This window comes from Lycium ferocissimum, chromosome 4 (assembly GCF_029784015.1).
Source record: "Lycium ferocissimum isolate CSIRO_LF1 chromosome 4, AGI_CSIRO_Lferr_CH_V1, whole genome shotgun sequence".
NCBI lineage: Eukaryota > Viridiplantae > Streptophyta > Magnoliopsida > Solanales > Solanaceae > Lycium > Lycium ferocissimum.
Window position 1 is genome coordinate 12,245,240 of NC_081345.1, and position 13,690 is coordinate 12,258,929.

Below are 13,690 nucleotides of genomic sequence, written 5' to 3' on the forward strand. Positions count from 1 at the left end.
ATAATTTTTTTATCGGAAAAAATAAACATATTTCTTTGAGACACAATGTGATAAAAGAGCTGTTGTGAAATGGAATTATTTACGTAAGTTAATTATGTGAAGTTAGAGGTGAACTTGATCAATTCACGGGCTATAAGAAACATCGAGGGGAGTGAGACTTTTGTCAACTTAAGAAGATCAACAATGATGGTAACCCAACCTATGTGATTGGAGATCCCATGAACTAGGTGCATATGGGTAATAACAAGTCACTATTTGATCAAGTATGCACCATTAAAATATGTCCCTCCTATGGTGTGCGAATATAGTGCAAGACTACAAGGCAAAGTGAGGTTGAGTTAAACTCTTAATCCAATTCACATACTTTATATGTGGTGTATTGCTCTGTAGAATACACTTGATGATTGGAACTATATGAGTGTGGAGTGGTGCCGCTCCTATGAAATTGAGACAGATTTCTAGAGCACTCATGAATACTAGGACACGCGCATGGCCTCTTAGCGCAAAACCGCAATAACGACAAAGATTGTACGAGTATAATGTGATAGAATAAGACTATGGGCTTACAAAAGAATTCTTGGTTCGTAGAAGTTCTAAACTTCGCCAATTATTCTGTAAGTTTAATTTTATTTTATCTAGGTCTGGTTCATAGTCTACGAAACACCAGATTCGACGCATTGTACTCATATGTGAAAATCCAACAAACTCTTCTTATTTCATTCCATTTCTTAATATTCTTTTTGAGATATGTGGGGGATTGTTGATAAAATAATTTCAATATATCAAAAAGAAATATTTTTATTTATGTCTAGGTTCATTCCTTAATACCTTATTAATGAGTATTCAATATGATGATGAATCATTCTATCCTAACGTTAGCAAATGGATGTGGTTACACACAATTTATCAGTTATTATCCATTATAATTTATCCGTTATTTTTACTTTAAGAAAACCACTCTATTAGCATATTAAAACCTCTTCTTAACCGTAGCAGCAAAGGTCAATTCCTAAGTATGATATTCTATTCTCTTTTGAGTTCTCCAACCTATATATAATTGTCCTATATTTTTAGTGAATAGATATATTAAGAGAAATTTCTTCTTCCCAAATAATATTGTGCTAGGTTTTCTTTTTCTTAGTCTTTGTTAGATTATGACTCCTAGTTTTGTATTAGAAGAGCCTGTTGAATCCTGGGGGATACAGCTATACCGGGTGAAATATGCTTAAGGACAGTGTGTTAACTGACATGCCTCAAGCTTTGAAGAATCTCCTACAGCGTTCGTGATCAAGTATTTTTCATAAGATTTCCAACAACTGACTCACCTCGACAAACCATGAGTGGGAGAGCACTGTATCATTGAATTTGTCTTGATCCGATAATTGTTTGAAGAGCAAGGATTCTACCAAACTTAATCCTGATTTTCGGTATTATCTTCTTCTGTTCCCAAAAACTTGCTCAACAAAACATATAATGGCCACATCTGATATGAGATATATAGTTTGTTAAGTCACTAAACATTTAAATCTCAAACCAAAAGAATTTCTAGTTTATGATAAGTGAAAAGATTCATTAATAAATACCAAGTCAATGTCAAAAAATATGTATTCCCTCTGTTTCAATTTGTTTGTCTAGATTTGACTTGACACGAAATTTAAGAAAGCAAATAAATTTTTTAATTTTTGTGGTTTTAAACTAAAGATAATCAAAATGTGAAATTAAATAGTTATCAAAAAGGAAAAAAAAGTCTACTGTCGAAACAACATGGTATTTTCTGCTTACACCAAAAATACATACTTCCATTCGGTTCAAATACTTCCATTCTAACAATGTGATCAGAATGTCAACATTTACAAAATTGGTTATAGAAGTTAAGTTTGACCACAATGTCGACACCTTTTTATAAATGGCTATTACACATTTAATAATTGCAGCAAGACCATGCTTTTGTAGATTATGGACAACAGAATTAATTCGACATTCAAAATTTCACAAACTGTTCGCGAGCCCGCCTCCCCATGCCCAATTTTTTTGAAAAGAATTAAAAGAAAGTACCTTTGATGAGGCGTTGACAAAGAAAAAGTTTTGTAAGAAATAAAGGGAAGCCCTCCGCGCGCGCTCTCTCTCTCTCTCTCTCTCTACTGTGATCGAAATAATCATGACGTCATGCGGAAGCTAATAATTTACAAATCTTGAACGACGATAAATCGGATAACAAAGAAAATATACTAAAAAACATAATATTATAATATGGTTTGGTCAAGTGACCTACATATTAAAAAACCTAATTTAAAAGAAGGCATTAAAAATATGGAGAGAATAATCTCCCTATAAACAAGACTCTTTAGTGACTATATTATGAATGTTATTGTGTTCTAGTTGTGGGAAGGACGTCTTCAATTTATACATGTACAAAACTTTTCCTCCAAGACAAGAATTAGTCAAATATCGAAGAAAACTATATTTTTCTTTCAGAAAAAGTAAAAGCAATTATAGTAATACTTTGACTTTCCTTCAAGGGAAAAGTAAAACTCAAATTTGGAACGAAAATCAGGGCAAAACCTCTAACACTTTCGGGTGACGGGGATATTTCGCTCTTTTTCCCCTCTTTCTTTCCTTATGCTCATTAAATATTTTAGAGTAGAGTTTCTCAAACAATAGGTCGTTGTAGTATAGTGGTAAGTATTCCGGCCTGTCACGCGGGTTAGATTCCCGCAACCGCGTTGTTTTTGTACTTTGTTTTTTTCTTGGCATGTGGTGTTGTTAGTCTTCTTATTTCGTCAGATCAACATATTTTGAATGTATAAATACCACTAACTAATTCCTATTTAAGAAATTGCATTGCTCCCTAAAAACGGCTCAATATATACCTCCAAATTCTTGTTTCTATATATTTATCCCCTTCACTGTCTGAGTTTTGAGGGTTATGTTCAGGAGCGGAGCTAGGTGGAAGCAAGAGCGAAAAATTACATTGTATATTCAAAGTTAAAAAAATATTTTTATGATGACATATATAGTAGATATTGAATCCCCTTGGGTTCTTCGTGTGTTTATTTTTTCATATTTTGAACCTCTTTATTGAAAATTCTGGCTCCACCACAGGTTATGTTTTTCAGTGCAGCATCGCTTATCTGAAAGACAAGGAGAGAAATGCAAAAGTATATATTTTCATGGCGCAATTTAAGGACATTAAGAACGGAGACTGACCTTAAAAGTTTTAAACTAGCCACATCATAGAAATTGCACTAATGCTAGTTGGCTATTTTGATCAATTACTTTGATACTATAAAGTAGAGTACAGTCAAACCTCTCTATAGTGACAGCGTTTGTCCGAAAATTTCATGACTGTTATAGTGGGGCGCTGTTATGTATGCATACTGGCATTCGATAGTTAGATCTCATTTAGCTGTTATAAACAAAAGTACGCAAACAATTAACTTTTGTACTTTTTATGTTATAAACGAAAACAATATATTTGTAAATTTTAAAATCTCAATTGATATTCATATCTCATAAATTAAAAATTGAAAAGACTAATAAATTACTACTAAATCCATAACTAGTTGTACCACATAGATAAAGAATTAAAATCTATGGAACATATGCATTTTAAATTAATTGAGAATTTAAATATTTCAAGTTTTACGTAAGAACTCTACAACTGTAGGTTGTTTCGTAAATTCTAGTCTCTTAATGATAATATAACGCTTGAACTAACGAATAATTTTCTCCAAACTTTCGGCAAAAGGAAATTCAATAGCTTTCCCTTGAAGGCTATCTAAGTGCTTAACAGATGACTCTTTTATCTCCAAGTAGCAGTAGGTTGAGGCTCTTCATCGACGCTTTTGTTGTCACATAATATATTTCTTACAAAATATTATTACACGGTATTTGAGTATGGCTGTTATAGAGAGGTAATTTTACAAAGAGTGTACCGCTATAATCGATGCCATTGCTGTTAGAGGCAGAATGTTATTATAGAGAAGTAAAATATAACATGAAAAATAGGTTCCGAAGAAAATCAGGTCGTTATAGTTAAATGCTATTATAACGAATGATAGAGAGGTTTGACTGTATATGCATCTAATGAATGTTTTACGGGCATCAAAATTTAATTGAACTGAAATCTGTTGATTAGGAATATATTTTAGCTTACAGCTTAAAGACTTCATATCTATATATAATATAAAGCTAGGGATAGACAAGGTGATGTGGCACCTCTCTATGGCCACCGGTGATATTTATCTTTTTTCTCCTTTTTTTGGCCTTTTTCCTATTTTTTCCCATTTATGTGCTATGTAAAAAAACAACAACAATTACTCATTAAACTCTCTTTACTATGGTAAATGTGCTGAAGTTTTTACTTCCACAGATGAATGAAACGTTTTGCAACAACTAAATGGCACATCACTTAAGGTAGCAAATAGAAGTTACGTCGCCAGTTTTTTCTTTCATATTGTGCAGTTACCTACCCATTAATCTTGAGTATTTACTTGCCCATTAATTTTTGAGTAGTTAGTTGCCCATAAAGATTCATCTTTGCTCTGCCTAATAAAGCTAACCGTTTGATTTTGAACGGGAAAGCCCACGCAGAAATATTAGCACAAACACATTCTTTCAATTAGTATGGAAAATGGAAAGAGTCCATTCTTAATTATGGAATTTCAAAGGGTTTTTAGCATCAAATCTTGAACATGTTATATATACAAACTTATCTTTCAGCTTGTTTTGATATGAGTAAATGAATTTCATCCCTTTTTTTGCTTTCAGCTTAAATTCTTATAAAGTGTAAATCTTCTATTTGTTTCATTTCAACTAATGGTCATTTTATGCTTTCTTATAGGTGCAAGATATGCGTAGAGTGGTACATGTATCTTTTAAAATTCAGCAGCTCACAAACTCATGCGCTCCAATTGTGTTTCTATCTCAGATTTCAAATGTTTTGAATAAGCAATAATCATTGTGGCATTGCACTCGCTAAATACTTATCCACGAGATGTTTACACCAAATCATGTAATTTACTGTAGTTAAGTGATTTAATGAGCTAAGAATGCATTTAGTTAGTCATGTTAAACTTCTATATGCAAAAACATCATGCATCTATTAACTTGGTATAAACACTGAGTACTGATGAATTTTTTACCTTTGTACATATGGTTATTACTTGGTTCATGGATAGGTTATAGATGGATTCTAATACTGATGTTACGGTCAAGAGCAATATTAATTATTGTGTTTCTATAATTTTTTGCAACTTATGCTTACAATAGTTGTGATGAAAGATTGTTGATATTGTTTCCTAGACTTAAAAGATAAAGTCAGTTTACCCTTTCGTTTTTCTTTAGAAAAAAAAGGTAATAAAAAGAATGGCTGAAAAGAGTAAGAACAAATAAGCAAAAAGAAAGTAAAACACAGAACGGAAATAGCAAATTTCCTAGAGTAGGAGCTTATTTATGAATGGAGAATTGAGAGGGAGATCAAGAAATACGAAAAGAAAGAAAAAAATAACAATAAGGAAAAAGAATATGAAAAAGAAGTGGTTTTCTTTCATAAAGCGAATGCATATTTTTTTCTTATGACAGCGCGGAGCGCAGGCTATTTTACTAGTTGGTCAATATAGTAAGATAACTGAGTGTCTATCTACTCTGAAGCAAACCTTGGTTCAAGGATGTAGATTTAATTGGAATTCCACTGGAAAAAATGATGAATTGTTTACTGTATTTTACTCCCTCCGTTCACTTTTACTTGTTCAGTATTCTAAAAATAGATTTTCACTTTTACTTGTCACTTTTAGCATATCAAGACAAGACAATTTATTTTTTCCTGTTTTACCCATAGTATTAAATACTCACTTCAAATCATTTTTTAAATCCAATAAAAATATGCACCAATTAATATCGGTACATTGGTAAATCATGCACTTCATTTATTATTTCTTAAGAGGAGTGCATAGCTAAAAGTGAATAAGTAAAAACGAACGGAGGGAGTATATGTTAATGGAGTAAGCATTTGAGTCTGTGCAAAACCTTTACTAAAGCAGTTTGTTAACTAGGTATTGACATATAGGCCGGTAATTAACTTAATGCACTTAAAGATTGCCAAGTTTTTAAAGTACTCATCTTATCTTGGTAGGTGAGATGATAAATTCTATTTATATATTGCTATACTATAATCTGACTTGTTTTTAAGTGTCATGATTTGACAATGTGAACACCTCTTAATGCATCTCAAATGATGGCAATGTTAATAATGAATTTGCTGCATCATTAGAAATAGAGTATGCTTTAGTGCCTTTCCCACTATGGTATTTTGTGGAATTCACGTGTCATGCGTCAGCTAGACTACATGTTCAATATAAATAAAGACCATGGAGGAGCAACAATAACAACTTGTAAGAACAAATATTACTGAAAATGAAGTACTTGTGCGTTGTCGGATTTCTTGTGCTATTTGGAATTGCTGGATTCAGTTCAGCTGATGGAGCGGGTGAATGCGGGAGAAATTCTCCTGATATGGAAGCAATGAAACTGATTCCTTGTGCAGAAGCTGCATCGGATGAAGATGCATCCGTTTCCAGGAGCTGCTGTTTACAGATACAGAAAATAGGGCAGAACCCGAAATGTCTCTGTGCTGTTATGCTCTCAAATACTGCTAAGAGCTCTGGAGCCAAGCCTGAAGTTGCTATAACTATCCCCAAGCGCTGCAACCTCGCCAATCGTCCCGTTGGCTACAAGTGTGGACGTATGTCATTTTTATACTATATATTCTTAATTCTCATAAAATTGTTTCATATCTTTGATATTACTATGTAGTTTCTCAATACTAAAACCTGATATTGTCCTGCTTTGCAGCTTACACAATGCCTTGAAGACTGAAGACTACTTGATGTGTTACTTGGATCGATGTTATGTACTTATGTTTGGTGGCACTACTGTGTGCTTCAGTTACTGTGCCTTAACTTATAATCAATTGTCATGTACGCTTTCTGATTAGTATAATAATATCTGGTGTTTTCTCTTGTTCAGTGGAGATGATGCTCTTATCCTTTTCATTAGTGATTTGCAACTTTCTTGCTCCTCCGTTTCAATCTATTTGTCTAGTTTTGACTTAGCACAGAGTTTAAGAAAGTAAAGAAGCCTTATATATAAATCTTGTGGTCTTAAACTAAAGATATGTAGAATCTACCAAAATATCTTTTAAATTTTGTGGTTTTGAATATGTCATCAGGAAAGTTGGAATTAAAGAGTTGCCAATATAAAAATAAAAAGACATTCTTTTTTAAGCAGACTAAAAAGGAAAGTAAGACAAATAAATTGAAACGGAGAAAGTATTATCTATATCTTGTTAATTTCTGTAAACTAAAAGGCTTTTAAATTATCTATCTTGAGCTTGGATACATGCACACCGTTAATCATTTCGAGTACCATTGTAGTATATTTAGACCAAACATATTAGAGGGTAAATGCTTACCCTCTCCCGGTATGTACACCAAATACAATAAGCTAACCTTAGCAGTGAAAATTTAAAGTGATAATATATACTACGGAGTATCATTCAATAAATAGGCGTAAGAAAGACGAATATTCTCACTCATTGGCTTGGTGTAAACATTGGGTACGGATAAATTTTTACCTTATTTGGATAATAAGTTGCTTGCTTAGTTTGTAATATACAGTACATATATTTTTCGTTGTCACCACCTAAACTAGAGGCTAATGACCGGCACTTAAAAGGCGTAATCCTGATCAGACAATTAACCCTTAATCCGTCTCTTCATGACGTCAACATTAAAGTGCAAAGGGTCTGAGCGACCCATGCCCCCATATCACATAAGCATACAACAAGATTCCAGCTACATACAAAACATTTCATAACGTGACTTAAAGTAGGGCTGCTTATTAATTAATCAAACCGCAACTAATCGGTTAGTAATTGTTAACGATTCGGTATTTGGTTGGTTGTTAACTATTCAATTATCGTTTAACCTATATGGTTAGCAGCTTATACTTTTCGAATGTCTGCAATAAACTATAAAAAGAAACCCGATGTACTAGCTACAAGATATATGTATATGTATTTGCAGTATTTGAGACCTCCAAATGTGAAGTACTTCTTCCGTCCTAATTTAAGTGTCTTACTTTCTTTTTTGATTTGTCCCAAAAAGAGTGTATCTTTGTATATTTAGTAAATTGACAAATTACCGAATCGTTAACAACCACTAACCGAAATGTGCAGTATCACTTTTTTGCGAGTTTCCTACCTCTATCAAATGTTTGCGTTTCCTACCTGAACTACCATCAACTATTTATCAAATAAAACACACCTCGACTAGTATGTAGTATCTGATTGTGCGTGGTGTGCACTCATATTTTTTGTTTAAAAATGGTGCCAAATAGCACTTCATGCCGATAATTAAAGGAATTAATAAGAAAATTAAAAGATAATGGCCAAAAACACACCTGAAGTATCATTTTTTTTTGGCGAGTTCCTTGAACTAGTGTTTTTGTTTCTTACCTGAACTATCACCAATTATTTATCAAAACGCACTTCGAAATTAATGAGTCAGTTGCATGCCCTGTGGACAAAATTTTATGGGAAAATTTAAGTTGTCACGCCCCTTTTGACAATTGTATTTAAACACTTGTTTTGGTCAACTTCGATGTGTTTTTTGATAAATAATTGGTGATAGTTCAGGTAGAAAACACAAACACCTAATACAGTTTAGATAGAAAACTCACAAAAAGTAATATTTCAGGTGCTTTTTACCATTATAATCATAATATAGCTAAACAAGTGCAAGTAAACTTAGGAATACAATTCCTCCGTAACAAAAACAAATCCCCAAACAGAGTTTTAGGATGTGTTCGGTACGGAGGAAAATGTTTTCAATTTTTTCATTTTCGTTTGGACAAAATTTTTTGAAAAATATTTTCTTTGAGAAAACAAGTTCCTTAAAAATGTTGAAAATGACTTCCCTAATCAAAATAGGGAAAATAAGTCCACAATTGGTATTTCACCAACCACTGAACCCACCCCCACAACCACCAAACCCCAACAACTCCCCCACCCACCACCCCACCCCCACCACTACCCAACCCCCAAAAAAAAAGTTGTTAAAGTTTTTTGAAAAAAAAAAAAAAAAAGCGTTTGGTTTTTTACACCACCCACCCCCATGACACCCCATCCCCCCTTCCAAAAAAAAAATTATTTTTTAAAAAAGAGTTTTGAAAAGTTTTTTTTTTTTGGTTTTCTACGACACCCCCCCCCCTCCCTCCCTCCCTCCCTCCCGAATTTTCTATTTCATAATTAATTTTACATTTATAAAAAACTTATAAATATGGAAAGTTTGCGTGGTTAAATTTGGTGTGGGGTAGGTGGCGAGGGTGGGGGTTGTGTGTGTGTGTGTTTGGGGGGGGGGGGGGGGGGGGGGGGTTAAGATAAAATTTCTCATTTTTTATAAAAGTTAAATAAAATATATGAAATAGAAAATTTGAGAGGGGGTGGGTGGGTAGGAGGGTTGGATAGAGCGGTGGTGTGGGGTGGGGTTGGGGGTGGTGGTGTAGGGTAAGGGTGGGTGAACACTACAACAAATTCGATTATCAATGACGAATTATTTTGTCACTTAAACATCAAATTTCGTCACAAAAATCCTTTCGTGACGAAAAAAATTTCGTCAATCAATCGTCCCTAAAGCCCCGTCGCTAAATGTATACAAAGACAACTTAATGTTTCGTTGCTAAATAAAGACATATTAACTACGAAAATTGTTTTTGTCGCCAAATGTATAGTATTTATGACGAAATCATTCGTCAGAAAAAGTACAAAAAAATTGTAGTTGATGGTGTGTTTTCGTCACTAAAAAGTTTATTAATACCGACAAAATTACCTTGTCACTAATTTTTTAGTTTAATTAGTGACGACATCAATTGTCCCTAAAGTTATATGTATTTCGTAGCTGAACAAAAGTAATTTCGTCACTAAAGATAGCCTTTTATATACGAAAAAATCTTTCGTCCCTAAATATATAAATTAGTGACAAATTTGCTCTTATAAAAATGGCGTATAATGTTGTTGTTGAAACCTATTATTTCGTCACCAAAAATATTATTTTTACCGACACTACAAATTTGTCACTGTAAATTGTCGTGATTAATGACAATAACAATTGTGATAAAAATAAAGAATGAACTATATTTTTTATAAGAAGACAATTCTAGGAAAAAACAATGTTTTGTCACAAAAATAGTCAATTTATGACAAAATAATGTGCTATGACAAAAATGTGTTTATCTCGAAAACACAATGTAATTAATCATTGCATCTTTCTAATATCCTGTGAGCTCCTTCCACTTCGTTGGAACAAATGAAAATTTTCGACTGTTATTTCCAACTCTATTGATAGCTTTGCTGATGAAATCGCCTTAACAGACCTCACCTTATCAACTGGATCTTTAATATAATTTAATCCCACAAACTACTTCATTTCGCAAGACCTTTCTTCAAGCTTTCCATGAACTTTCTTGATTTCAATGAATTCTGCATCTATATTAAAAAGGTCAATTCAGAAAACTATCTGAAAATACTGCAATAGTAATTTCTAATTTACAACTGAAAACTTTATCGTTAGAAGTTTAACTTTATCGTTAAAAGTTTATGGACTCTTAGTACCGAGATAAAGAGAAGAGATTATCTAGATCTTTGGCTATGAGATCACTTACCAAAATTGAATCAGCAGCCTGTACAAGCCTATGAACCGGCACTCCAAGTGCCTAAAAGACAGATTAATCCAGTTAATCAGAATGAATATAAAAAGAAGGCATACATAAGGACAAACGTAAATGCCCTTAAAAGTAACTATGGACAACTCTACATTTTAGACCTCCTTTAAGACTCAAGAATCCATGAAGTCATATGTCCATAAAAAGGAATGATATTTGTTAGATCTGTCAAAGTTTAAGTCAAATCAGCCACTTAGGGTAGTACACACAAGTATGCTTCTAGAATAAAAAGACGTTTACCTGGCTATACACATTAATCATTTATCTGAATACAATATTTATCACTTTATAACCACTCATAATCATTTCAATTCTTTTAGCAGAGAAGGAATTACCTGCAGTTGAGCATCCAAGTAAAACAAGCTAACCCTTTTTAATTAGCACACTAACAAGATACATAATATTTCTGTTCAAATTCAATAACCTTCCTTGAGGAAACTTGTCCCATGTCTTTTTATAGAAAAGTTTCTATATGTTGTAATCAATCCGAAAAATCCATCAATGTTATTAGTACACGTTCCAATAACTGGTACTCCTAGTCTTTAGAGCATGCATTATATATCCTAGTTCAAATTTAGCTCTTTGGTTATACTGCAGGTCCCATAAAAATTCAATTCATCAAAGTGTGTTTAATATGACATTGAACTAGATTAGGATATTCTTTAAAGGAAACTACTGAAAATCACTCTAATTTCAAGATCCATATGACTCAGGGTAGCATTATTCTCGTAACAAGAAGAAATTTTAGTACTCACAACTGATGCACTGAATATACGAGCTCCATCAATGTGAAGCTTCAGACCATACTTCTTCACTAGCTCTCCAACTTTGTCTATATACTCTGCAGAAAGGCATATGCCTCCTGAGCTGCACTCATGCAATGCTGTTGATCAAGAATTTGCATTATAAAGAGACTCAAACTGATTAAATCAACATAAAAGCATGAGAATTAAGCAACTAAACTATATTTTCAGACTTGATCCTCGGATATATCAAATCATTTCTTAAAACAAAAACTATGAAGCAGCGTGTCAAAGCCCTTCACACTCCTTGAATTGAAGTCTATTTGAGGTGCTTTTGCCACAACTTCTAATGACAGTTTCAGAGCTTTTTATACCCAAGTATTTGAGCTCGAGGAGCATATAAATTTTTTTGACTCCTATTGCACTATGAGGAATTGATGAAACATTTAGAAGTTCCAGAAACACAACAATCCTATAGGTTATCCCATAAAGTCAAATTCCTCAGTAATGTGTAAGAACCAGGATAAATTGTAAACTTTATCAACTTCATGACTTTTGTCCATACCAGTTAGATTGATGATTTAAATACGAGAAAATTTACAGGATGTATTCTATATTAAAGAAAGAGTTCAATTTGTAAGAAATATCCAAGAAGTTTGAATACTGGTTATTAAGTCTTCCCTTATTTTATCTTCATGCATTGATGGACATCATGGAATGAAAGCAAGAGAGTAGTTGCAGACAAGGTCCAAGAGTTGAGGGAAGAAGATTAAGATTTGCTTTACAATGTAGTAGTGGGAACAAGATTACAGTATAGTACTCAAATATGGGAACAAGATTACAGTATAGTACTCAAATATGTGTATTATGTATAGTTTAATAAGACAAAGACCACATTCATAATAGGTGCAAGTGGAAGAGGTTGCTTGAGATGGGTTTGTTTATGTCCTGTATCAACCTTCAAAACTGGCCCGTGGATGTGAAACAGCGGCCAATGAAGGTATTAAGCAGGGAGAGGTAGACCAAAAAACACATGCAAAGAAGTTACCTCGAATAAACCACAATCTCTTGAAATTCATGCAAAACCTAGCGAAAGATAGGGCATGATCTATACAAGTGATATCAATTAGTTGGAATTAAGTTTTAGTCATATTTTATATCCAATGTTTTATAGGAGTCTTTTAATCTTGTACAAGATTAAGGCCGATTGAAAATGTAGAGAACTTTTAATGCTAGAGACTCTAATGTCATAATATTGAACTGATACGGTCTTAAACGAAGTGACATGAACAGTGAAGATCCATATAGTCAACCAATGGCGGAGCCAGGATTTCCGCCGAGAGGGTTCAGAATATAAAAAAGTAAACATACGAAGAAGCCTATATTCAACATCTACTATATATACATAAAAAATAATTTTAACCTTGTAAAAACAGTATTTTTTTTCCGCCGAGAGGGTTCGGATGAACACCCTCGGCTCTATGTGGCTCCGCCACTGTAGTCAACCACAACTTGCTTGGAATTGAAGCATAGTCGTTGTGTATGGTCCAATGATACACTAGATATATATACACCTCTAACAAAAACTAGCAAAATCTGATAGCATTTTCAGATAACGCACCAATTTGAGAGTTGACATAGAAGCAGTTCTATGGGGAGAGAACATTCTTACTGTACCTATCAAAATAAGACTCTAGAATCTAAAATATTTTTAAAAATAATAAGAACACTTCAAAAGTACGTATCAAAGTAAGAACACTCCAAACTATAATTATCCAATAAATATTTATAAACCTTCTTTTCTCAAAATTACTTTTCCAAAATATTTCATAAGATCTGTAAGAATTGCTAAGAAGTTAACTACGTACCAAAAAATAATTGTATCAGAATTGAATGCCTGAAGATAAGCTTTGCTGGTTCATTCGCAAAGCTAACTAACTTAGCTTTGCTGATTCGCTATTCATTTAACCCGCAACCGCTCTATTTTTCTTTTTACAAAACTAAACCCGCCCAGTTGCCATCCCTGATTCAACGGCCTTTGGATGATTAGAATCTGCTAAAAACTCCTAATTAAAAAAAATAAAAATAAAAACCTAAGAAAAAAAAAGATTGTAAAGAATCTGAAGTAATTGGTTGAATTACCAAAGTTGGGCATTCGTAATAGACAT

General features: G+C 33.1%; 1 protein-coding gene, 1 long non-coding RNA gene and 1 pseudogene across 3 annotated transcripts; 1 reads left to right on the forward strand and 2 right to left on the reverse strand.

Moving 5' to 3' along the window:
• Nucleotides 1-1,483, reverse strand: part of LOC132054365 (guanylyl cyclase 1-like) — an 81,074-nt pseudogene extending 79,591 nt beyond the window's left edge.
• A 4,904-nt stretch (nucleotides 1,484-6,387) lies between these two features.
• Nucleotides 6,388-7,030, forward strand: LOC132054366 (uncharacterized). Its single transcript, XM_059446396.1, has 2 exons — nucleotides 6,388-6,742; nucleotides 6,853-7,030. The coding sequence occupies exons 1-2, from the start codon at nucleotides 6,415-6,417 to the stop codon at nucleotides 6,867-6,869; spliced, it is 345 nt and encodes a 114-aa protein (XP_059302379.1). The 5' UTR covers nucleotides 6,388-6,414; the 3' UTR covers nucleotides 6,870-7,030.
• A 3,144-nt stretch (nucleotides 7,031-10,174) lies between these two features.
• Nucleotides 10,175-13,191, reverse strand: LOC132051568 (uncharacterized). 2 transcript variants are annotated; one of them, XR_009413759.1, is made up of 3 exons: nucleotides 11,535-13,191; nucleotides 10,720-10,770; nucleotides 10,175-10,543 (listed from the first exon to the last, which is right to left on the reverse strand). It is a non-coding gene; the product is annotated as an uncharacterized LOC132051568 (long non-coding RNA). The 2 variants fall into 2 exon arrangements; XR_009413757.1 differs by lacking the exon at nucleotides 11,535-13,191 and having other exon boundaries at nucleotides 10,720-11,528.
• Between the last annotated feature and the right edge of the window lie 499 nt (nucleotides 13,192-13,690).

Excerpts from the sequence above, each read along its gene's own strand:
- LOC132054366 (XM_059446396.1), top strand. The coding sequence starts at position 6,415 with ATGAAGTACTTGTGCGTTGTCGGATTTCTTGTGCTATTTGGAATTGCT.